Source organism: Ursus arctos, unplaced genomic scaffold, assembly GCF_023065955.2.
Source record: "Ursus arctos isolate Adak ecotype North America unplaced genomic scaffold, UrsArc2.0 scaffold_24, whole genome shotgun sequence".
NCBI lineage: Eukaryota > Metazoa > Chordata > Mammalia > Carnivora > Ursidae > Ursus > Ursus arctos.
The window spans coordinates 13,558,968-13,585,728 of NW_026622919.1; the positions used below are offsets into that span (position 1 = coordinate 13,558,968).

The 26,761-nt window shown below is 42.4% G+C and overlaps 1 protein-coding gene across 1 annotated transcript in view; it reads left to right on the plus strand.

The window, feature by feature from the left end:
- The window catches only part of PITPNC1 (phosphatidylinositol transfer protein cytoplasmic 1), a 239,127-nt gene that overhangs the window by 206,707 nt on the left and 5,659 nt on the right, over positions 1-26,761 (plus strand). The window contains exons 7-9 of the mRNA XM_044389120.3: positions 9,938-10,093; positions 13,476-13,539; positions 23,485-23,603. Of these exons, the coding sequence (XP_044245055.1) occupies positions 9,938-10,093; positions 13,476-13,539; positions 23,485-23,603 (339 nt within the window). The remainder of the gene's footprint in view (positions 1-9,937; positions 10,094-13,475; positions 13,540-23,484; positions 23,604-26,761) is intronic.

Below are 26,761 nucleotides of genomic sequence, written 5' to 3' on the forward strand. Positions count from 1 at the left end.
CACCCATTTCAAGTAGAGAATTTGATGGATTTTTGTATATTCACAGATACGGGCAGCCATCACCACACTCAAATTTAGAACATGGTCATCGCCTCAAGAAGAAACCCTGTCTGCTTTGGCTGTCACTCCCCTACTTTTTTACCCCCAATCCCACCCCAGCCCTAGGAAACCACTAATCTTTTTTTCTCTGTAAATTTCCCAGTTCGGGATATTTCATATGAATGGGGTCCTTTAATATATGGTCTGTTGTGACTAGCGTCTTTGAAAGCCCCATATTTTTTATGTGCATTCCGTTTAGGATTCTAGCTCAGGTAATCTGGGTCCAAATTCAGAGTTAAGTTTTCCCCGGTTGAAATGCCATTCATTGATGGGGAATGAGAATATCTGCCTCCCTTTGGAGTCTTCAAGACTCCAAGAATGCAGGAAAAAAATCTGATAAGTGTTGTTAGTTCATCCCTATTTTGGAACCGAGTATTATAGTTACATAATGTAACAATTCCTAGCCAGTTACTGCTTAGCCCTATTTCATTTAACATTTATCAAAAACCTCTAATTTCAATTAACAGGGCAAGCCCCTGTTGGATTTAGTCCTTTGTGGTTCAAATTGAAAGAATAATTAATCACAGAGACTTTATGTCTCGGTGAACGTTGACTAATAATATTGCCTCTGAGATGCCAGCTGAGCTCCAGCCAGGCCAAGACCTCCTGGAGGCTTCTTCTTGCACCTCCCGGGGGTGAAGCTGATTCTAACAAATGCGGGGACACAGTTTCACGAGGGCTGCACTAATGAAGTCCACCTTTGTTCTGCTTTGTCCAAGTGCAAGATGGATGAAGCCTGGAGGTGTCATTGGCTCTCAGGAGGGAAAGCCTTCCAAAGAAGATGTGCCTGCCTGGAAGAGGTGGCCAATGTAGGGGCCAAGGGCAGCTGCTCCAAAGGTGCCACTTTGGCATCTGATTATTTTAAATAGAAGTTACTTAAGAGTGGGGTAACTGGGTGATGGACATTAAGGAGGGCACGTGATGTAATGAGCACGGAGTGTTATATAAGACTGATGAATCACTGACCTCTACCTTTGAAACTAATAATACATTATAGGTTAATTAATTGAATTTAAATTTTAAAAATTTATTGGAGAAAAAGAAAAGTTACTTAAGAGGTTGGCTGTGCAAGAAGGACACTCTGGGGCACCTGGCTGGCTTAGTCAGTAGAGCATAGGACTCTTGATCTCAAGGTTGTGAGTTCGGGCCCCATGTTAGATGTAGAGATTACTTAAAAAAAAGGCGGGGGGAGAACACTCAGACCCTCCTCTGTCCTCCTGAAAGCAGGAAATAAATCTCTCTTGTGAAAGGTGTCCGGCCCGTATCAGGATGGTAGAGAGACATCCTTATCACCAGAAATGGGACATTCAGGGCACAGAAGGCTCTATAAACAACCTTGGTTACATTTTTACTAGTTTACCACCCCAGCCCAAATTCTGTATAGAGTGCCTTCCTAACGGAAGATCCCAAAGTGAAGTTTTCTTTGTCCTGTCAATTCCTCACAGATTTATTGTCTTTTTGTCTAAAAAGTATGAAAACAACCTACCTTGGTCGTTTCTTCAGGTCTCCATATCATTATTGGCCCTCTGTGCACGCATAATAAAACTTTGGAGTTTTTTCTCCTGTTAGCTTAACAAACCTATCTCATCTAAATTTAATTCTTAGTCCAGCTGGAAGACTTTGAAAGGTAGAGGAAGAATTTTTCCTTCCCTTCACCAGTTTGATCTGTCTGGCTTGGGAAAAAGCCCTGGCACCCCGCTCACCTACCTCCAGCTAGATGGGCTTTAACTAACTGCGAGGGTCCAATTTGCCATCCGCCAAGCCTGGGGGTTAGTACCAACAGGCTCTGGAGCCAGAGGTCTCATTGCGGATGAATTTAGAAGCCCCCAGCCAGCTGCTGGGCTCTGGGGAGCTATACATGGAGCACCCTGGAGGCAAGAACATTGCTTTCAGGGAGCTTCCCCATCATCCAGTGGCTCCACCTGTAGCCAGGGGGACGTTCAGTGCTCCATTACGCAGTGAGTGAGCAAAGCTACGGATGAGTTAGTCACCAGGAACTCTGTATACAGATTTGCCTTGTGAAAATTATGACCCACTATTATGGGTTGAATTGTGTCCTTCAAAAAGATATGTTGAAGTCCTAACTCCCAGTACCTGAGAGTGTAACCTTATTTAGAAATAGTGTCTTGACCAAAGGAATCGAGTTAAAATGAGGTTGAGTGGGCCCTAATCCAATGTGATTGGTGTCCTTATAAAAAAGGCAAAATGTGGGCAAGTATGGAATTCCGATATTGGAGATGAAAGTGGAGGTTTACAAACTTCATTTGAAGATAGAAAAATGAAGGTTTAAAATCTAAAAACAATCCAGGTCTTTTATACAGAATGACATGAATCATATAACAGAGTTTGAGTCAGGACCAAAAAAGTACAGAAGCTGTAGAAACACAAACCAGAAATTTATTTTTTTTTAAAGATTTTATTTATTTATTTGACAGAGAGACAGCCAGCGAGAGAGGGAACACAAGCAGGGGAGGTGGGAGAGGACGAAGCAGGCTCCCAGCAGAGGAGCCTGATGTGGGGCTCGATCCCAGAACGCTGGGATCACACCCTGAGCCGAAGGCAGACGCTTAACGACTGCGCCACCCAGGCGCCCCCAGAAATTTATTTAAAAATGTAAAAGGTTAGATGAAAGGTCAACTGATGTGTGAATGGGGCAATTTAGATATTTATGTTCACAAACTCAAGTGAGAGAAATGACAGTTGAAGAAAATTATTTCAAGTGGAATGGATATGGGGGGGTTGGTTCATGGGCACGGGTCAGGGAGGGGTAGAATGTGACCAGGGAGAAAGGTTTGCAGTGACCAGAATATTTCAGATAAGATTGTTTTTCCCCATCTTCTCATAAAGGCATTCAGCTGAATGTTCATTTCTGATCTTGAGTTTTTATTAAAGGAGTCCTCTGGTAAATCCTCTCCCTTATCTCCCTCCCTCTCTTTGAAAGTGTATCCCTAATTATAGGCCATGTATAAGATTTACTAGATGAAATCAGCAGCTGTAGATAGGACACCAGACTTGCAAAAAATCAACCCACCGTTACCATAAAAAGCCCAATTGTTAATTGCTTCTTTGGCATCTGGGTATAACAAAAACACCCTTTGCTATTTAACATTAAAAGTAAATATAGTAGAAAGAGCATTGGCCTAGAATTAGGGGAGCCTGGGATTCTAGTGTCCTCCTTGTTACCTAGTGCTTCTGTGCTGTGATCAGGACCCACACATAGATTTTAGCATCTGCATAATTTCTGCTGTGCAGACGTTATTTTTCCAATCTTTTTCAGTGCTGATGTTTGCTGTGAGGCCCCGTCATTTTTAACTCTTTTGGAAATGCAATCCGCCAGTTCCATGTTTTATTTCTTGAGAATCCTGAACCTGGAATGTAAGCGAAGCTTCTGGAGTAGGTGCTATTTCAAACCCAGGAGTGGTCGGCCCAAGAGACAAGCTAGGGCTAGTCCATGAATCAGGGTGGGGTGCAGCCAGATGGCCCAGGGGCCTCCCATCTTCTGGCCTCTCTCACACCCCTGCACGAGACCGCAGACGCATGAAGGCAGCTCCCGCCACAGCCCAGCCATGGCTTTTACTTTTTCCACCTTCTGTGCCTGGCCCCTTGCTCTGTTTGCTGGCTCCTTTGTCTCTTACACGTCTGCATTACTGGGAGTGTTGCCCTCCTGCTTTCCTCTGGAACTGTCCTTTATTTACCTACTTGCTATTCCCTGTTTAACTCCAGCCCCTACATTTCAACTCACATGAACTACTTGGCAGCTGTAAATTTCCTTTGTGGCTTTCAGGCATGTGGTTTATTGTATGAACTTCTGGTGTGTTCTGTAAAAAAACAAAGCAGCATTCATTCTTTTCATCGATGGTGAACCCCGTGATTGCACCTGTTTTGGATCCAAGTGATGCATCTATTTTGTTTTCTCTTGCTAAGGAACCATCATCCACTGCAGAATTTAGTGACTTAAAACAACAACAGAGCATTTACTTCTCACAATTCTGCAACTTCGACTAGCCTTGGCTGGGCAGATCTTCTGTTCCTCGTGGCATATGTTTGTACTGAAATATCAGATTTGACCTGTTGGCTCACATGCGTGGCTTCTCAGCTGGAATGGGGAGCACCTCTCCCCAAGGCTAGCTTGGGCTTCCTCCCAACATGGTGGTCTCAGGGGAATCTGACCAGACTTTTTACATTGTATCACACTTCTGGTTTCTAGCTTCCTTTAGAGACCTGAACTGACACAGTGTCATTTCTGCCATTTGCAATTGGTCAAAGCAAGTTCTAGGTCCTGCGTGGTTTGAAATGAGGGGAGACAGTCTCCAACTCTTGGTGAGAGGAACAGCATTCTGGCACAGAAAGGGAAGGAATTGATGGAGGCCATCTTTGGAGATTTTCTACCGTGGTCTCTCCCTGGTGATACCTCTTGATTTATTGGTCTTCTCTTTTTATTCTTAATGGCATTATAGGGTATAGGAACATGGGGTAGGCAGGCCTTGGTCCCATGGCCTTAAACTGTCAAATCTTTTACCAGCAACTCCAGGGTGCTTTGGAAAGGCATTAGTGTCTCTGCCCCAGGCTGCAGGATTGCACGTGTTACTTGGATGCTTCTGTGACCGCCCTAGGAAGTACAGTCATAGCTAACATCACTTGAGCACTTGCCATGAGCCAGACCCCGTGCTTGTACCTTTTTCATGTATCATGTTATTAAATTAACATAATCTTTCCAGGCCTGTGCATATAATTTCAGTGGCAGTTTCTGGGTGGGTTCCGGTGCTAAAAATACAGCATGACAACATTGGTACCAAAGATTTGAAAATGCTACCCATACTCGGATTGCCAGCCCGTCCCTTCACAGAGCACTTACTCCCATGGGATACTTAGGACGCGTTCTCTTTTCCTTCTTCTCTTTCAGAATCTCTTTTGTCAATTTGGTATTCCATTAATTATTTATTTGTCCCACTCTGGTCCCTTCTACCCCCAGATCCAATGTCTTCCATTGCAACCAATGCAAATGAAGGACCTTGGGGAAAGGTGAGGGAACGGAAATCATCGAAGTAGAGCTGAGTTCATGCTGAGTGGAAGGAAGTGCTCTGTGACCACACACAGACCACACCTTCCAGGCCGCGTGTGTGTGTGTGAGCGTACACACACACACAAACACACACACAACGGCTGCCCTCCCAAACCCTTCAGGGCAAAGAAACCAGGTTAAGGGAGAGCATAATGTAATACCTGGTTCTCTACTGTGCCCACGTTGTGCGTTCAGTAAATGTGTGCTTAGGATGATGACTATGATAATATTATTTTATGCAGGCATATAAGCAAACTCAGAACTAGTACACACCCTGAAAAATCCTACCCAGGTATCACGTAGCGTGTTTTTATATTGCATTTGTGTATTTTTCACAGCTTTATTGATATATGATTTACATAACATAAAGTTCACCCATTTCGGGTGTATGGTTAAATGGTTTTTAGCATATTTACCGAGTTGTAAGCCAGCACCTTACGTCTAATTTTAGAGCATTTTCATCACCCCCAAAAGAAACCCTGTTTCCATAGCAGTCATTCCCCTCACCACCCCACTCCCCAGCCTTGGGCCACTACTCTTTTTTTCTCCGTAGATTTGTCTGCTCTGGATATTTCATATAGATGGAATTTTAGTATGTGGCCTTTGGTGACTGGCTTCTTTCACTCAGCATAATGTTTTTTGAAGTCCATCTGTGCTAGAGTGTGGATCAATACTTCATTCCTTTTAATGCCTGGATAATCTTATGTTGTATGGACGGACCACATTTTGTGTGTCCATTCACGTGTTGATGGACATTTGGGTTGTTTCTATTTTTTTACCATTATAAGTTTGAACATTCATGTACAAGCTCGCATGGACATAGGTTTCGGTTCTCTTGTGTGGGTATCTTGGAGTGGAATCTCTGGGCCAAATGGTCACTCTGTGTTGAACTTTTTGAGTGATTTACCCAGTTGTTTTTCAAATTGGCCACACTATTTTACATTCCCATCAGCAATGTGTGACGGTTCTAATTTTTTCATATCCTTGCCAACGCTTGTAATGATGCACATAGCATTTTTAACCTGTCTTTTACTTAAGGATTTACCCAAATGTAGCTAAATTCTGATGCCCAGCCACATGTGTGTGTGATGGGTCCAAATAGAGTTCAGGCATTCATTTGACAAACATTTAGTCAGCATCTGTTATGTATCAGGATCATGGCCATTCAGGATCCACTGAAGTCAGGATGATTGTGTCTTATGGAGATGGACAAGCACATCAATGATGAGGGTCCTGCCCACCTGCCAGGTTCATGGCAGAAGAGGCTTCGGAAGCATAAAGGAGAGCATTCATTCTGAACTACACAGGGCAGTGTTCTGGGAGGGGGGGATGCTCAAGTCTTAAAGTCTTAAGGAATCTTAAAGAAGGAAAAGAAGACTTGGTCAAAGGAGGAGTTGGCTGGGGAGAAGGAATTTCAGGAAGAACAGACACTTGCCTAGAAAGTTCTGGAGCTTTATAAGTCTGAAGGGAAAGGTTGTGGCTTTGGAATAATGGTCCAGCAAAGATGCTAGGAAGGTAGGCAAGAACATAAGCACCTTGTACTTCATGCCAGGCATTTTAATATTATCCTGAAGTCATGTTGATAGAGATGGATTTTGAGGAAGGCAGTTCTAGAATTGGGTCTTTATTTGGGAGGTCACCCCAGCAGCAAGGTACGGAATGTCAGCTAGAGGGATAGATAACAGGGGCAGGGAGGCTGAGGGCTCTGCCTGGATGTCGTGAAGGCCTGCCTCAGCCTCGTGTGGGAGGTGGTCTTCGGGGGTGTGCTGTGTTTTCTGGGGGAGCTGCAGTTGTTTAAATGGCCACCCCGCCAAAGGCCCTTCCACAAGAGGCAGGTCTATAAGGGAAGGCAGGGGCAGCCTACAAGCTCCTCAGAGCCCAGCTGCATGGCCCTGCCAGAGCCTCAGCCGAACCCCAGCGAATAAAGGTCTTTGGTTGTAAGTGCCCTGCTTTCACCTGCCGGGCCTACCCCTGAGGTACAGTCAGGGCAGGGGGCGGTCTGAGCTAATCCAGTAACGTGTCTCAGACCACCTCCCTTTCTGCACAGAGTCCCCAGTTCTCGCTTGGGAGGGGAGACCCTCATTCTGCTTCATCTTGTGGCCTCTGCTATGTTAGAGAGGCTCTCTGCCTCCAAAGTCCTACATCCCACCCCCTGAACAGGGTCAGGGTTGTGGTACAAGGGCCCCAATACAGAGCTGGACAGCAGTCCCCAGAGCCCAGTCTTCTTGATGTTAATGAAAATTATCTTACAGGGACGCCTGGGTGGCTCAGCTGGTTAAGCGACTGCCTTTGGCTCAGCCCATGATCCCAGGGTCCTGGGATCAAGCCCCACCTTGGGCTCCCTGCTCAGCGGGAAGTCTGCTTCTCTCTGCCCCTCTTACTCTCCCCCTCTCAAATAAATAAATAAAATCCTTTTTAAAAAAAGAAAAAATTACCTTATACATAAATTTTTTTAACATTTTTAAAATTGTATACATTGCACACCTTAAACGTATACAATGTTGTGTGTTAATAACTCAAAAGCTGGAAAAATGGGGCGCCTGGGTGGCTCAGTCGTTAAGCGTCTGCCTTCGGCTCAGGGCGTGATCCCGGCGTTCTGAGATCGAGCCCCACATCGGGCTCCTCTGCTAGGAGCCTGCTTCTACCTCTCCCACTCCCCCTGCTTGTGTTCCCTCTCTCACTGGCTGTCTCTATCTCTGTCAAATAAATAAAAAAATCTAAAAAAAAAAAAAAAACCTGGAAAAATAAATAAAAATATTTTTAAATGTATATGTACATTTCTCCTACTTTATTCATTCACACACTCCTTTCGAGGTAGCTCCAAAAAATAATCCTCTGATGAAATCATCAGTAGCTGATTTCCACCTGGCCGTCATTGAGGAAATATTAAATGGTTAAACATCTAAAAATGTTTTTATCTTATCTCCTTTTTAAGCGAAATATAACACAAATCTTATGTCCAAAACTCAGTGAACTTTTTTTCCTTTAATTTTTGTTTCACTTTTAAGTAAACTCTGCACCCAACATGGGGCTTGAACTCACATCCCTGAGACCAAGAGTCGTACGCTCTACGGACTGAGCCAGCCAGGCGGCCCTAGAGCTCGGTGAACTTTTACATATAATCATCCAGATTGACAATCATCCCAGACATTTCCCTTGTGTGTCTTCACACTTATCCTCCCTTCCAAAAGGTTACTGCTGTTATTCCAACTTTTTTTTTTTTTTTAAGATTTTATTTATTTACTCGACAGAGACAGAGAGACAGCCAGCGAGAGAGGGAACACAAGCAGGGGGAGCAGGAGAAGAAGAAGCAGGCTCCCAGCGGAGGAGCCTGATGTGGGGCTCGATCCCAGAATGCCGGGATCACGCCCTGAGCCGAAGGCAGACGCTTAACCGCTGTGCCACCCAGGCGCCCCTGTTATTCCAACTTTTAACACCGTAATCTTGAGCGTCAGCTGGAATCATACTTTGTGCACTACGTGTCTGGCTATTTTGCTCAACATAACGTCTGTGAGCGTCATAGATGCTCTTGCATGTACCAGCAGTTTGCTTTTCTTCATTGCTGTGTGGTACTCCATTGTGTGAATAAACCACAGTTTGCCTGTTTTCCTGCTGATGCACTTTCGAGCTCCTGTTATGTGTAAAGCTGTTGTGAATGTTCTAGTACAGCCTTTTGGTGGCCAGATGCATCCATTTCACCCAGAAATCGAACTGTCGGGTCATAGGTAGGCATATGCTTAGCTCTGTATCTAGTCATAGGTATTGCTGAGCAGTTGTCCAAAGTTGTTGAAACAATTGACACACCCAGGAATGGGTTGGACAGTGGGGGGAAAAAATGTTTCTGTTAAGGTTATAGAATGTAAGGCCAGAGAAAAAATGCAATGGCACAAATCTAGCTTTAAATCACATTTTTAAAAAGATTTTATTTATATATTTGACAGAGCGAGAGAGGGAACACTAGCAGGGGGCGTGGGAGAGGGAGAAGCCGGTTTCCTGCTGAGCAGGGAGCCTGATACGGGGCTCGATCCCAGGACCCCGGGATCATGATCTGAGCAGAAGGCAGATGCTTAAAGACTGAGCCACCCAGGTACCTCCTTAAATCACATTTTTGAGAGCCGCCTGGCTCAGTTGGTAGAGCATGCAACTCTTGATCTTAGGGTCATGAGTTCAAGCCCCACAGTAGGTGTAGAGATTACTTAAAAATAAAATCCTTAGGGGCGCCTGGGTGGCACAGCGGTTAAGCGTCTGCCTTCAGCTCAGGGCGTGATCCCAGCGTTATGGAATCGAGCCCCACATCAGGTTCTTCCGCTATGAGCCTGCTTCTTCCTCTCCCACTCCCCCTGCTTGTGTTCCCTCTCTCGCTGGCTGTCTCTATCTCTGTCGAATAAATAAATAAAATCTTTAAAAAAATAAAATAAAATCAATCAGTCACATTTTTGACATGTGAATAGGTGAGCTATCATTTTCGCATTTCTTTACATTGCAAGTCCCTTTCTGATTGAGATGTATATAATTCACTCTTTTAATTAACTGTACACTTCAGGGGTATTTAGTATATTCATGAAAGTGATGCAATTCCCACCGCTAATTCCAGAATGTTTCATCACCCCAACAGGAGCCCTTTTATCCACTAGTAGTCACTCCAGCCCCTGGCAACCACTAATCTTGCTGTCTCTATGGATTTGCCTGTTCTGGACATTTCCTCTACATGGTGGTTAAACTTTTATGTTACCATTTCTTTGATATGGTTTGTTTGGGTTGTTTTTTGTTTTTCAGGATCCTAAGCACTTCAAGTCAGAGAAGACAGGACGGGGGCAATTAAGGGAAGGTTGGAGAGATAGTCATCAACCCATCATGTGTTCCTACAAGCTGGTGACCGTGAAGTTCGAGGTCTGGGGGCTTCAGACCAGAGTGGAACAATTTGTACACAAGGTAAGTGAATAAATGGCAGTTGCTGGGCTGTGGACACAGGGACTGTCTTGACCATAAGCTGAGTGCACAACACACAGCACACCTCATTTCTCATTCTGTGACCTCCGCGTCTATTCGATAAGTATATTCAGGAAGTCAGGTTTTCAGGACTAAGTACTTCTCTTTGGCATCAGACTAATCTAGTTGTGGACAGAAGTACTTGTACTTGGTACTCAGGTTCTTGGGTTCCAGGTAGAGGCACAGGGCTGATGTGCGTATGCGGCCCCCGAGATAATTCTCACTCAAAAGATCCTGCAAATGTAGGAGCTCCTGGGGGACTTAGTCGGTTAAGCTTCTGACTCCTGATTTCGGCTCAGGTCATGATCTCAGGGTTGTGAGATCGAGCGCCACATCAGGCTCCACGCTGGGCATGAAGCCTGCTTAAGATTCTCTCTCTTCCTCTTCCTCTGGCCCTCCCTCCCCGCTCATGTGTTCCCTCTCTCTTTCTCTCTCTCAAAAATAAGGGGGGGAGTCCTGCAAATATAGACACCTAAGGTAAGACACCCCAAGAAATCCCAGTGGTCCTTTAGATAGTGCACCTCAGTATTTCTGGTCATTTACTAATTCTGTTTCCAAAGAATTATTAACAACCTCAAAACACAGATGTCAATTGTATGCCCACGTTAGCTAAACACGTTCATTTTCTCGCAGGAACAGGACTTAGTGATGATTTACGTTTGTTAGGGCGTCTGACATGACACTTACCCTCATGGAAACAAATGGAAAATGCAATGTTGAGCATTGCCTTTTGTAACGCCTCCATTTTCATAAAAATAAATACTCCCCAAGTTGTCTCTACATTCCAGAGAGGCTGGATATCTGTTTACTTTTCCACTTAAAAACTGATAAAGAATAGCTTTCTGAAATTCTTTCGGGGGCCCTGGAATTTAACCGTAATGCCCTGAGCTTTGTATTACTTAGATGGATTTGTCTGCTGAGGTTGGAGGCCTATTAGCAATAAGGTGTGTAAATTTTTGAGGTCCAAGGAATAGATTGAACTTGGGCTCATGATGATAGCAAACTCTAGAACATATTTGAGAGCTTTGGTGTTTTCTTAAACAGAGAAGTGTGTCGATCTGCTCCTGTAGTGCTCCAGAACGCATTCTTTCCAACCGGAAGCAGAAGCCGAGTGAGACACACAGAAATCAAATTCTGGGGGACCGCGTGTTTACCTGCTGTGTCCCAATTATTAAGCAGAAAGATGCTCCCAGAATATATATCTTCTAGCCTCAGCTCTGTGTTTGGCTTAGGCTGTATCTTCTTTGACTTCCTGTAACATCTCGCCCCTTACTTTTTTTTTTTTTTTTTTAAGATTTTTATTTGTTTATTTTAGAGAGAGAGAGAGCAGGAGGGGAGGGGCAGAAGGAGAGGGAGAAAGAGTCCCAAGCAGACTCCACACTGAGCAGAGAGCCTGAGATCATGACCTGAGCCAAAACCAAGAGTCAGGCGCTTAACCAGCTGAACCACCCATGCACCCCACCACACCCCCTTATTTTTTAACCCAAAATGATCTCTTACTAGGCCACTATATTAGTGCACTTAGCATATCATCCTTTCACAAGGCCTATTTAGATTGCCATAGGGCTGGCTCACTGTGTTTCTTTTCTCGCAGGTGACTTTGGCTAGTTTTGAGATTCTGTTTCTTTAAAATACCTGTAGGAATTATGCTCTAGGAAAAGGCCTTCCTATTGCCCATTTCCAAATATAAGGAAGTGTTATCAACACCCCCAAAACACACCTGCTCTGGCACATGAGTTGCTAATGAATACACGAGGCTAGTATTTACATGGTTTTGAAGTACCAGGGCCGCCTTTCTCTGAACACCTTTGTTTTTAAGAATCTATTCACAGTTAAGGGGGGGAAAAATGTTCGAAAGCGAACCATTAGCACATTATTGAATTCTTGTTTCCAGCAGACAGCTGTGTTGTGCTTAATGTAATAGGGTATATTTTACTGATGCCCCAATGCTGTTCTTTTCATTTCCATGAATTTGACACAGTCAGCACTCAAGTGGGTACGGTTTCATGTTGTTTCTTATTTTCATGACATATTTCCTCCTTCCGCATCGTAAAAGCTTCACTAGCTATCCAGAGGCAGGGAGAAATAAACACATCATTATAAGTGCTTCCCTTGTTTCTGCAAATTCACCAGATTAAAATCTTTCATTTACTGAAACGTGCGTGAACCTTTCACAAGAGGTTTTTGACCATCGCCGGATTTGTTTGGCAGGAAGAAAGGAATGTTGAAGGGAGTGTGTGAGTATCTAGGAAACGTAAAATGGCATATTTATAGAGGACACCACAAATACCATAAAATTAAAGCACATGAACAGCGTTACACACACACACACACACACACACACACACACTATATATCTTTCTTAGTTTTCTAAGGCCATTTTGTGTCACCATAAGAAACAACTTCATTCCTTTTATCTCTAGTCAGGCTTCTCATTCCCATTATGTTCTATTCTAGTTGAGGCCTCGATTTTATCTCTGTCAGTAATAGTTGACTAACCTGCCTTTTCCCCCTTCTGCTCATGAAAGTCACGCCCAAAAAGATATTTACTTAGCTTGTGTCCCACACCTTCCATAATGGGAAAAAAAATTGACCAATATTTAGGATTTATTTTATCAGAGAAGAACAGGTGCTCTCTGCTTAGAAGTCACTTGCTGCCCAGAACAGCATTCTTGATTTCCCACATTCATGACCTCCTAGAGCCAGTGAAAGACACCCTTCCACAAAGGAAAAGTTGAACCTCTTTCAGGTAGAGATAAATGAACAGGCACGCCTGGGAGGTTCAGTCGGTGAAGCGTCTGCCTTCGCCTCAGGTCATGATCTCAGGGTCCTGGGATCGAGCCCTGTGTTGGGTTCCCTGCTGGGCTGGGAATCTGCTTCTCCCTCTCCCTCTGCCCCTCCCCATGCTCATTGTCTCTCTCTCTCTCTCAAATAAATAAATAAATAAATAAATAAATAAATAATAAAGATAAATAAATAAATAAAAAGATAAATGAAGAGAAAAATCTCAAGGTGGTTAGCCTAGACATGCATTGCCGTCGCTGCTGTATGACTGCCACACAGTTGTTCTTAGTGTACGCACATTCCCAGCCCAACTTCCAATTAAGAGGAAGAGATAAATTGACAGCAAGTATAGCACCATGAAAGGGCTGAGCAGGGGAGCGAGCCCATTATCTGTGTATGTGAGACTGTATTTGCCATCACATGGACAGAGGGATTGAGAAATTTATAACTGCCAGGATTCCTAGAATTAGGAACAATCTGTTTTCCAGGTAGTTTTAACCAAATATGGTATTATTTCAACTTCCTTCTTTTGCTTTTTTAGGTGGTCCGGGACATTCTGCTGATTGGACATAGACAGGCTTTTGCATGGGTTGATGAGTGGTATGGTAAGTCAACTTCCCCAAAATAACTTTCAGAACAACTTCATAACCTGTTGATTTGGGCTTCAGTCCATCTGGCTTCAAATGCTACCTAGAAAGACAACAACAAAGGCAGGACTGTTACCCCCTGAAATGGAAATAGCCGTTGTCTGTGAAACATAATGGGGGGGGGGGGGTGTAATGATAGAAGCTTGGTCGAAAATAACCATGATACAGCTGACCCTTGAACAACACGGGTTTGAACTGTGCGAATCCGCTTATATGCAGATTTTTGTCCAGTAAGTATAGTACTGTAAATGTGTTTTCCTTATGCTTTTCTTTTTTTTATCTCTTCCTGGTGATTTTCTTAATAACATTTTCTTTTCTCTAGCTTTATTGTAAGAATAGAGAACTGATTACATAAAACATAGAGAATATGTGTTAATCCATTGCTTATGTTATCAGTGAGGCTTCTAGGCAACACTAGGCTATTCGTAGTTAAGTTTTGGGGGAGTCAACAGTTACACGTGGATTTTCGATTCGGTGGGGGAGAGGGTGTGTGTTGGCGCCCCTAATGCTCTCATTGTTCAAGGGTCAACTGTACTTAGTTATTGACTAGTAAGTAGGACCTCAGTACATTTGATACTGGCATACCTGATAACACAGGCTCCATCATTCTCTCTTGGGTACGTTTCAAACCCATCCTGATTGATCCCAAACTTTGATTCAAGATCAAAACTGTCTGAAGCATCGTATGGAGTAAAAGCAGTCCTTTGATTCAGAGAACACTTGAAACACTCCCTCACCAAAAATATAAGGATTCTGCAAGAATTCAAAGCCAGAGGCATAGGTGCCCCTCCATCCTAACTGAGACTATTGTGGCTTTTTTCCTTCCTTCCTCCCTCCCTTCCTTCTTTCCTTCCTTTCATTTCATGATTCTTTCTTTTCATGATTCTTTCTTTTCATGATTTGGGAGGAGTGAAACAAGTTCTGCACATTTCCAGTAAATGAAAATAAGGTTTGCTTCATCCCATGATGGATGGACCACCCTTTCCAGATCCTCAGCACTGTCGTTTGGTCCCCACGAATCTTCTGCATTCCCAGAATCAGCCATCAGAAGCTGGTGTCCTTGACTATAAATAGAAACGAACATACCCGGTCGGTGACTTGGGTTAGATCTGATCGTCTAATGAAATGCCCTCCTCCTTGGCCTGTTCCTGAGTCACATTGAATTTGTCCCAAATGTAACCTAGATTGCATTTTGGTGCTTTTCTGTCATTGTTCCACCAATTCCTGCCTCCTCTTAGCAGAAGGGATCACGTTTAAAGTGAAAAGCTACATTGGACTGAACGGGTGAAGACAACGATCTTGTTAGCTGTTTCCGGGCCACATTTAAAAGACGTGGTTCTGGAGGTTTTTGGTTTTGTGTTTTTTGTTTTTGTTTTGTTTTTTGTTTTTGCATTTTTCCCAGATCCGCATCTTCTGAAAGGCACATGCATCTTCCTGGGTTTGTCCAAAGGCGGACCTCTGGAAGAGATTTCTTTTGAAAGGTCGTCATCTGCTCTTTCTTACCGCACACCCCTAGGATGCTGCTGGCTTGCCGCGTTTTCATGACGTCTCCCCAGGACCTATCTGTGGTTGTCTTTGTGAGGCAGGTAGAGGGAAAGTCTGCTGTGATGACTTCCCCTGATTATGAAACCAATGTTTCTGGGTTTTTTTTTTTTTTCAGGGGAGATTTTCTCAGATTCTTAGAAAGGGAGCAGAGACACAAAAACCCTTAAGAACTACTGGTCTCTCCCAACTTGGGCTCCTCTAAGCTCCTGGTGTCCTTGCCACCAACACTAAGGGAAGATCAAAAGGATATTCAAAGTCTAATTGGCAAGTGAATGGGGACCTCAAGGGCCAAGAATCTGCCGCTTTGAAGACCAGGAGACAGGGCGCTTTGATAGATTTCTCTCTAGTGCCAGAATGCCATAGAGGACTTTCCAGAAAGGGTGGCTGGTTCCTGATGAAGAGGGCAAAACACTGCAAGCCTGTTGATCAGAAAAGAGGGTTTGAGCACAGGTAGGATATAGGAAAACAAAAACGTGGGTGGGCATCCAGTAAGTGAACTGCTCATGTACAAAAAATGGAGGCCGACTCTTTTCTCTCACGCCAGAGGCAAGAAAGAGACTTAAAGACTTTCAGTCCAAAAAAAAAAAAAAATCCTCAGACTATTACAAGGGCCCAAAGCTAGACTAATGCATCAGAGGAAAATATAGGCCTCCAGTCCTGGAGAGCTCTCAGAGGAGAACTCCTGTTTACTCAGGATGGCTTAGGTGGACACATTAACAACTCAAGGAGGCTGTTCACAAAAAGCCTTTCTGTATCTGAGTGCAGAAAAATAGTGTGTGGTTTAGTGGATCTGGATCATGGGGGAGCTGTGTACTCCCCAGAGAAGGTCTCCACCCCCTGTATACACAATCTTCCCTCCAACCAAAACAAGCAGCCTTTTCACTCAGCAAGGGGGTATAAGAACATGCCATCAATTTCATGTAAATTACTGGCATCCTTGCCCCCAGCGGAGCTGCTTGCCCGGAAAACACTGGCTTCTTCCTTACACAGATGCACACATTCAGTCAATCAAATGAATGGAAATAGCGCTGCCCACAGCCTGCCCTCTCAGCCCCTTATTGGAGGTAACGCTAGGACTGTGGGCCTTTCAGGGAAATGGGTGTGTCCCCGTTCGCCTTCAGTTTCGGCTACCTGAAGTTGTGTATTTTTCTTTGGTCTGTATGGGCTCAGTGAGGCTTGCATTAGTCAACATGGAAAAGGTCCAAAGTTGAAAAAAACAAAAAAACCTTTCCCTGTAGCTTATGGCTCTGGTGCAAAGTGAGGTCCCCAGGCCAGCAACATCAGCTCCCACTTCAGTACTTGCTAGAAATTCAAATTCGCAGCCTCCACTCCAAACCTGAACCAGATACTCTGGGGGTGTAGCCCAGCAATCTGTGTTTTAACAAGCCCTCCAGATGATTCTGGCTTAAGTTTAAGAAATTTAAATCAGATTAGATTATACGGACAGTTTAATTAATTCAGTCCAAACAGATTAGAGAACGGTAGATGTCTTCTGGGCCAACTGGTAAGCTCCAGTGCCTTGTGAGAATTAGAATGACATCCCTCTGGGCAAATTCAGGAGGTGCTCTTGGCTTAGGGCTGAATCTTAGTCCCATTGACCTCCTGATTGTGTGTTCATACCACATAAAACCTACTGCATAGGCAGTGGCATGCCTGCATGTCTTTCTCCCTAATTAAGCTAACCACCTCTAGTGCTTAATTAAGAAGAAGGAAAAAAAAAAAGGACATTGTAGATGGTGGTTGATCTTCTCTTACCCAAGGATTAATTTGTATCATTTCTGAGTTTGAGCATATGGCTGTCACATAACTAATTCCCTCAACAAATTTTATTCTGCTCATGTTCTTGTAAAGTATAACCATATCCATTGTTGGAGGAGTTGAGGTTTTTTTCTTTTTTTTCCCCAAAGCCTTGATTGGTCTTTATCCATGAGCCTTGGGTCTCTCCTGCATGACTGGAACACTAATCAGAGAAGAAACAACACATTTCAGAAGATGGGGTGATAGGGGGGCAGATAAAAATAGGCAGCCCAGCTTCACAAAAACATAGTTTTGCTTTACAAATCTGACAGTATTTTGGGAGAGGAACAAAGGATTGCCAGAGGGAGGCTGTGATTGAGTGGAACCTCACGAGCGTCTTTGAAATCCAGACCCTTCCAAAAAAAGTATAGGGGTATAGTTACGGCTAGTGCAGATGAAAGTCCCTCATGAAAATGGCTTAGAAATTGTTCTGGAATCCCGAGAGCAGACCTAATAACGAATGAAGCAAGCTCGAGGGGGAGAAAGAAGCCTACTTAGGGACGAGCGTTAGCTGGTTGACTTCGGCAAGCCAGCATTGTCCAGTGGCCTCCATGTTCCTGAAATATGAATTTCAGTGCCATGCCCTTAAGCCACATTTTACGTGTGTGTGCTTAATGCTCATTTTTCTGGGGAGGGAGCGCATAGCTTCTCATCAGATTTTCAAAGGGATCTGTGACTCTCCTTTACCTCTCCAAATGAAGAACTATGAAAAAAATCATAACTGTACATTGCAATTCTAGATCTTACTGGTCCGAATTAAATGGAAAGGGTATTCACCAAGACTTGAGGATTGGCTACTTTCACTACAAAAAAGTGGAGCCACCCCTAAGCTATTTATGACAAGCATGTATTGAATTTATAATCATTGTAAAGAGTTTTAAAAAAAAAAAAAATACTTCCCAAAGGATGACTTCCATTTTGCCAGGGCCAAAGGAGTATCCAATCTCATTCATGGTTGCCGGAGCCTTCCCCCTACCCCTAACCCAACTGCTTGTTCAGGACGTCCATTTTCACTTCGTATAAGGAAAAATTACTTCTGTTTAGGTCGAGGATCCAAGAAGTGGAGAGAAAATGTTTGTAGAAGGAAATAAACATGTGGCATTGGGCAGGTCATTGAATTAACGTATATAACTCTTTTATTAAAATTTTATCAGCTGCAGCTGTGTAATACAATGAAGGAAAATTCTTGCTTGCAGACGTTGTGTTCCATGCCATCTGCAGTTTCTCTGTATGTTCTGCTGACTTCTATCCTTGCAGATATATGATCTTGCCTCCGCAAACTGTGAAGTCAACCTGCCTTCTTTAAAAAATGAAGTGATTGAAAGAAAATTGCCACCATAAACAAAGTTGAAAGACTAGGACAAGATCTTTGTGACATCGGTAGCCAACAGAGAATTAATATCTACAATGTATAAAGAGGTCCTATAAATAAAAAATTCAGCAACTCAATAGAAAAAAAGGTAATGAACATGAATAAGTATACCGTAGAAAAACCACGAATGGCCGATAACCTTAGTATTAATCACAAGAAATATAACAAAAACAATATATGACATTTGTTCATCTGATAGCAAAAAATTTAAACTAGCGATAATATCCAGTTTTGGATAAGGTGGGAGAACAAATAAACAGTTTCTGTAAAAATAAGTACATATAACCTACGATCCAGCAATTCCACTTACAGAAATATTATTCTTAAGAAATAGACATGTGTGGGACGCCTGGGTGGCACAGCGGTTAAGCGTCTGCCTTCGGCTCAGGGCGTGATCCCGGCATTATGGGATCGAGCCCCACATCAGGCTCCTCCGCTATGAGCCTGCTTCTTCCTCTCCCACTCCCCCTGCTTGTGTTCCCTCTCTCGCTGGCTGTCTATCTCTGTCGAATAAATAAATAAAATCTTAAAAAAAGAAAAAAAAAAGAAATAGACATGTGTTCATGAACATAGGTACAAAGCTATTCAGTGTAATGTTGTTTATAAAAGCTAGAAATTAGTCTCAGTATAAATGTTTATTAACAGGAATATGTCAAATAAATTATGATACACCCGTGCTATGAATATTGCTTGCAACAGTTAAAAAGAATAAGGTAGTTCTGGGGCATGCAGCTGGCTCAGTCAGAAGAGCATGCAGCTCTTGATCTAAGGGTGGTGAGTTCGAGCCCCACATTGGGTGTAGAGATTACTTCAATAAATAAACTTAAAAATAAAAAAAGAATAAGGTAGTGCTTTATATTACCAGTATGGAAATATGTGTATGTATAGCAGGAAAAACAAGTCAGAACAGTATATGTGAGAGCTCCTGGCTGGCTCAGGCAGAAGAGCATACAACTCTTGATCTTGGGGTCATAAGTTCAAGCCCCACACTAGGTGTAGAGATTACTTAAATAAAACTTAAAAAAATACATTAAAAAACTAAAAAATAAAAAGGACAATAGGTATAATAAAAATGGGGTAGTATACCATAGAATGATTCCATAAATTTAAAAATAAATGAGACTATCTGTGTGTGCAGTAATATACATGTAAATTCATAGGAAAAAATCTGGCAGCCTGTACCTCAAACGCTTAACATTGGTTACATCCAGAAGGAATAAGATTAGTGGGAGAGGTTAAAAAGAATTAAACTCTTTTCTCAACAAAAATCAGTACTATTTGAATTATTTCTCTGGAACATAATTCATGTATTATTTGAGTGATTCAATAAATAATCACTAAAACCCATATTTTATAAAAAAGCAGAAAATGGTTGAAGCCGACCAAGACTCATAGAGTGGAGGTATATTTTGTTCTTAAATGAAAGCTTTTAGGGGTGCCTGGGGGGCTCAGTCAAGCATCTGCCTTCGGCTCAGGTCATGATCCCAGGGTCCTGGGATCGAGTCCTGCATCGGGCTCCCTGCTTAGTGGGGAGTCTGCTTCTCCTGCCATCTGCTTCTCCCTGCTTGTACTCTCTCACTCTCTGACAAATAAATATAAATAAATATTAATTAATTAAAATAAAATAAAATAAAATAAATAAAAGCTTTTAGTTCACGGTTGAGGAAATCAAAGCAGATTCCTCAATTAACAAATCCCCCGGGGCGAGAGCTTCTTGGACAAAGCTGGACTAGTTGTAGAGTTGGAGGTGCCGACCTCAGCCCAGTCACCTGGCAGAGGAGGGTCTACTCAGTCTACATGACCTCCATGGGGCTGGGGCAGGAGAAATAGGATCAGCTCTCCCGCCATCTGAAAGAGGGTAAGAAAGAGAGGTAAAGAAATGCACTCACAAGAGGGCAAAGAAAGGAGATCTTGTGCCACGGAGGTCTAATGAGGAGGGGATTCATACCCCAGACTACTTCCCAGTGCTGATCATGTCAGTTATAGACATAGATACAAAGATACAGACAGCCTCCAACAGCCTCGTGTCGGAGATACTGTGGCGTACCTTTCTTACAGCAGAAATAACGTACTACTTACCATGTTCTCTGAAATCAGGGAATTAGCCCAGTGTTGCTTGTTTAAAAGCTTTTATCTGAGAAACCTTCTTTCCGAAAAGTAAATTATGACCTTTGAAATCTGTGTACTAAGGGGTGATCATTTATTAGTTTCTTCGCAAAATAATTGATGTAAGTTTCCTTGAAGAGTATCATTGATGCACATAAGTAGTTGTTTGCTGGAAGCAGAGAGGTCTGAACCTAAACTGTTAGAAGTCACTCTCTGATCATTGAAAATCAGTCCATAATGAAGATGAGCCATCCCTGAAAGTGTAATCTCTCATTGGGCAATGCAACCGAATTTACTAAAAAATTGATTCCTATATAGATGTTGAGGTAATATACTTCGCAGAAGCAAGACATAATACGTTTTGCCTGGTAACCTAAATAGGAATACTTTCACTTGATTAGGCTTTCCATGAATTACTAAGAAATATTGAAAATATTTACATCATTTCCATAAGCATGTATGATACGTGAGGAGAACTGAGGATTCAGACCAATGTATTTTCCTTCCTCAGTAAGGACCCGATTATCACCATCTTTTAGAGAATGACCTTACTAGAAATGTTCATTCTTATGTGGTCTCATTGGGAGATCTTTTTCTTTGCGCTGCAATTTTCTGAAAGTTTGTTTCATAACTCTTCCATTTTAACAAAAAAAAAAAAAAAGGGATGTTTCTGGAATGAGCTGAAATTCTAGAAAACTATATTTTCTCCTTACCAATTCCAAACTGGTGGTATTTGACCCCAAATAATAGATTTTAAATAAGGTTCTTTTTTTCATTCTTACGCAAGTACTAGCATATTTGATGTAGGAAATACAAACAAAGAGAAGAAAATGCAAATTATCTATAATTCCAACTCCTCGAAACAATCACTGTTAACTTTGTAAAATGTATCCTTTTAGCCTTTTTAAAATGTACATAATGCTTTTCTGACAGAGAAGATTTCATATAATGTGTAGAGTTGTTTTACCTCCTATTTTTAACAATATGCTAAGGACATTTCTCTATAGTGTTAAATATTCTCCTACATCACTCTTTAATGGTTCCGTAGTACCGTCTGTCCCCTGGGCTCTCCCATTTTTCACTATTATGAACAAGGCAGTAATGCCTATCTTTGTTGTTAAATCCTTCTTCACATCTACAAAATTAAGACATCTTTGAAAGCACACAGTCACGCAGTTTAAGCCCTTCTCTTAACATGGAGCTAATTAAAGATAAAGAACGATTTCTGTTGGGATTTACTAGAACAAAGAAACTAAAATGCCTTTGTTTTCGTTTTCCAAATTACTGTCATGCCTGTGGCGGGGGCAGGGGAGGGGGGTAAGGGGGGGATGGAGGGAGGGAAGTGTCTAATGAACGTTCGTATAGAGAAATTTCTCTAAATCTTAAACTTCGGGCTTAAAAATGACCTCCGTATTCATTCCAGGTGTATTGTGTTTAAGAAATTTTGATAACCAGCCTTTGGAATTAAAGTGATTGCACTGAACGAATATGCTGTTATTGTTAACTAAGATACATTTGTTCTAATTACAAAGCAGCCTGTGTTTGTTGCTTTCCAGTTACCTCGATGAAAAGCATGCTCTTTGCTTGGCTAGACTGCTGCTTAGCATCCTTGAGACTTACATTGCTCATGGACAACATTTGTGATCTACGGGTTTTGGGGTGTGGGGGCTTGGGCATCATCAGCTAAATACAATAGCCCAGGTCTGGATTTAGAGCCGCCCTCCCTCTTGGCCCCAGACCACACGGAACTGAATCATAAAGTTCTGGCACGCGTGCCCTGTGGAAATGAAGAGAATCTCACATGACATACATGGATTGATATAAAAAGACACCAAACCACATGATGCAGGAAATACTTAGGGAAAAATTTCCAGCTGTGAATGCCCGCTCTAAATCCCCACCAAGCTAATTCACCATCAGGGTGGTCGAATAACCAATTATTCAAGCATCCCTTCCTTGTAGAGAGGCATGAAGTTAAATTCTGCCATGACCGCAACAGAGAAATGCCTGTCTGGGAAAATTGCTGATAGAATGTTGTCAAGTAACCAAAGAGCAGGTGGGGAGTGGAGGATAAAACAGCAGACGTAGTTCAAGTGAGAATAATTGTTATTTGTATGCATTTTGTATACTGAAGATGGATGGGTTCTTTGTTTAACCGCAGTTTCTTGTTGGTTGGATTTAGACAGGGTTTCTCAGCCTGGGCACCGTGGACATTTTGAACCCGGTACCTCCCTGTTGAGAATGGGCATTGGTAGGTTTTTCCAAGACCTCCCGGTCCTCTAGCTGCTGGATACCAATAGCTCTACCACCCCAGTTGTGACCACCAAAAAACTAGCACAAGATTGTCCCCCATTGGGAACCACTGGATGGAAGAGATCGTTATCCTGGAATGCTGAAAAACTACAGACTCAGGCCCAAAATCATAATGTCATGTGCCATTTTATTTATAGATCAGTGTGGGTGGAAGTAGAGCCAGCCATCTCCAAGCTGTTAGACTAGACTCGAAGTTCGATATAGACCCGCACTCTCTGACACTATGAATTCTGTGCAGAGATACGGCTCCGTGCGAGCATTGCAACCAAGTATCCCTGGTACTGGTAAACGTCTGCCTTCTATGTCCTGCCTCCTGTAGTAGCAATGAAAGTGTCCTTTCTCTTGTCGAATGCATTGATTTAAAGAAATCTCCAAATCTATTTTGAAAGGTATCTGGAAGGTAAGTATTAAAGCAAACAAGCCTGACCCTGTCCCCCCTAACGGGATCTTCTAAGAATGCTTTAGGAGATCTCAGGCTATGGCACTGCCCACGTGCTAATACTTTCCACCCATCTAGCTCACTTTACAAGATTCACCCCTAAATAATTTCCACTCTTCTCTGTTCTAAGACTGTTTCGACTTAACTTCCTTGCACTCACTCCCCCTTTGGCTGGTGTAGCTAACTTTATGACGTACTCTTCATAAAGTTAGTGAATTCCCTGCTTTTTTAAAACCTCTCTTTGGCTTCCGCTACCGTCTTTCCCTAAAGTCTCCCCGTTGAAAGTTTGCGTTTAATAACAGTAGTTGCCAACGTCTTGACCTTTTTGCAGATATGACAATGGATGATGTTCGGGAATACGAGAAAAACATGCATGAACAAACCAACATAAAAGTTTGCAATCAGCATTCCTCCACTGTGGATGACATAGAGAGCCATGCCCAAACAAGTGTATGTAGAATTTTTAAAACATGTTGCCCGCCCTTTACCAAACGTACACATAAACTGATCTTTGAAATACTGCAAACGTTCAGTTCTCAACATTCCACACACAAACATGCCATCACCCAGAGGCTGTTGGTAAAGAACCTGAGCTAGGTCTAAACTGGACAGTGTCACCTCTTGCTTCTATTATCTTCCAGTTCTTAAGAAAGCCACTTGATTTGGGGGTTGCTTTTCCGCTCATAAAACCCACGAACGTGGAGAGTGGAAACATTGGTGGCTGGTGAATGGCTTGCACCGTGAAAGAAGAGAGGAAACAAACAGGTGTCATCTGAAAACTAGACTATCGTGACAGTAACTTTTAAAAACACAGTTAACGCTCAAGTTATTCATTCAAGGGACAGCTTGTGGCTCATCTGGTGTTTGAGATTTCTTTACATTTGCTTTGAAATGCTTTCTGCGGCTCTTTAGAGCTGTTCTAGCCAATCCATTCCTTTTTGCTTCGGTTAATCTCAAGACGGGGCTGCAGTCTGTGTACACACTGGCTGAGCAGTGGAGGTGCGGTGAGCTGGGTGTGTGCTGGGCCTCGTCCTGGGACTCAAGATGAGCTTCAGAGGGCCTCGGGTTATTTGGTGGCACGTGGGAAATTGAGAGCTGACTGTATGGTGCATGCCAGCATTTTAAATATAGTTATCTCTCAATCATTCATGCTAATGAAGAGGAGCTAAGAGAACAAAGAAATTGTAATCATAAGTCATTTGTATGTATCTTTGGCCGGCGCTGGGATCTCCCTGGGTGTCAGCTTGAGCCTGCATGTCTGCTAGCCCACGCCCCAGAGAAGTACCTATTAGATTTTTAAGAAGTTGATATTGTAGGTAAAGACAATGGAGCAACGGCTGTTGCCGTAAATGGGTGCTTTAGAATCGTGACGATCTTTGTGGTTGCACTTTAGAAGTGTTTGGTTCGGTTTTTAGAGCATGTGTTTGGAGTGTGCCCTGCAAGGCTCAAGTGCATGTGGCTTACCCTTGAGGCGCAGATGGCCCTGACGTTTCCTCCCCATGTTGCATGTCGATGACTGCATTTTCAGAAAGCTATGGGGTCAGCTTACCTGGGGTGTTCCTCTCTATGCACAGGCCTGTGCCAATAGGACTTCCTTCTCCTTCTGTCCCTGTTCTAACATTAGAAATGCTCGTGAAGGACACTGTCCTTGGAAGTCCATCATTCTCAATTCCCTTTGCTTTTTGGAATGTTAGACTCTAGTTCTCTGTCAGCCGCCCTCTGAAAGCTGCTTGCTTAGAAGTCTGATCAGACAAAGGAAGCCAGAGGAAAGGGGGAGATGCCACATTCAAAGGACTCTAAGTGCCCAGCTTTTCTCATTCTAAGCTCTTACGGTTTTTAGCTTCAGGCTCTTTGTTTGGTTTTCTTGCCATTTTACTGCCATTATTACCATTAGAAAGTCAGTTTACTATGTAGACAGTGGTACCTAGAATGGTTCTCCCGTGGGAAAGCCCCATGCATTCTCTGGCTGCAATTCACTGTCGTTCCCATGAATTCAGTGTAAGAAATGCCTATGTCCTCAGAAGTTACACAAAGTGGTTATTTTGAGTGCTTACGACATTTCCCTTATTCTTTGGAATTCCATCAAATTGGAGATCATTTATTTTTCCATTGTCTTTCTACGCTATCGTAATGAAAAACAGTTGAAATCAAGAGGCTGCTGTCCATCCCGAATAAAAACTGCAAGAGTGCTCAGTAAAATTTAAACCCTCAACCTGAGCAGGGACACATTAGACTGAAATTATGCAGAATTAACATCCAGGAACACGGCAGTAAGAAAGTAAGTCTCCTTTTCCATTGAGTGGTGTCTATGCCTTCAAGGAAGGGAACTTCTAAGAGACTCTGGAATTGTAAAATCGCAATTCTGTATTTTGGATGATTTCTGCCCCCTGCTGGATATGGGGAATAGAGCATTATACTCTGCCACTTTACAAAGATGCTTATTATAGCAGAAACATACCCCATTCACTGAAATTTTTCTGAGAGTCTCAATTTTACTTTGAAGTGCATACACCTTTATTAAAAACTTAATCTCATTTATTCACTTATTTAACAGTCTTAGTATTTTCTAAAGTGGCAAATGTATAGGTACAATTTTTCCTGGTAAATTCTAAATTGTATATGATATCAATACAATCATATTTTATTTCCTCTATAAGAAAAATTTTCCTTTCATAATATTTTAACAATTGCTCCAGGAAATCCTCTTAAGGATTTTGTTTTTTGAAAAATATTTCTGACAGATGAACATAGGGGAAGGGAAGGAAAAATAAAATAAGGTAAAAACAGAGAGGGAGGCAAACCATAAAAGACTCTTAACTATAGGGCACAAACCGAGGGTCACTGGAGGGAAGACGAGGGTGGGGGGTTGGGGGGGGTTGGGGTCATTGGGTGATGGGGATTAAGGAGGGCACTTGATAGAATGAACACTGGGTGTTATATGCAACTGATGAATCACTAAATTCTACCCCTGAAACTAATAATACACTATATGTTAACTAAATTGAATTTAAATAAAAAAGTTTTTAAAAAAGAAAAATATTTCTGGCTTGCTCATGTTATAATATGACCTTATATATATTACATATATTTTTTATATATGTATCCTAATGATTAATACCATGTTATGAATATTCATTCCATAGTTAATATTTCCAAAGTGGATCTATTGCTTCATTTTAGCTTATGCAATATCATCTAATGACGTTTTAACCACTAGGGTCACGGGAGAGGACAAGAATGAAAAATGGGTCTGTGGGAAGCTAAAATTCATGTAGAAAATCCACGGGCAGCAGATTTCCCCTTTTACTCAAGAACAAGTCCTTAGGCTTTCACTCGGTGCTTTTTCCAGTAAGCGCATCACCTGTTTTCTCTGTTACCAGTAAATAAAAATGACAAAGGATACCAGGGTTAGCCAGAGAGTAATTAATAAGAACCATAACAATAGTAATGACAGTAATAGTAATAGAGTTTCTGAGAATGGGAGAAGAGATCTCAAACTATAAAAAAAAACAAACAGGCCCTGATAAGAGAAGTCATCACAGTGTTATTATGTTTTCAATATATTATGTCTAAATGGTAGCAGGTGTGTGTAATACAGTCAATATATT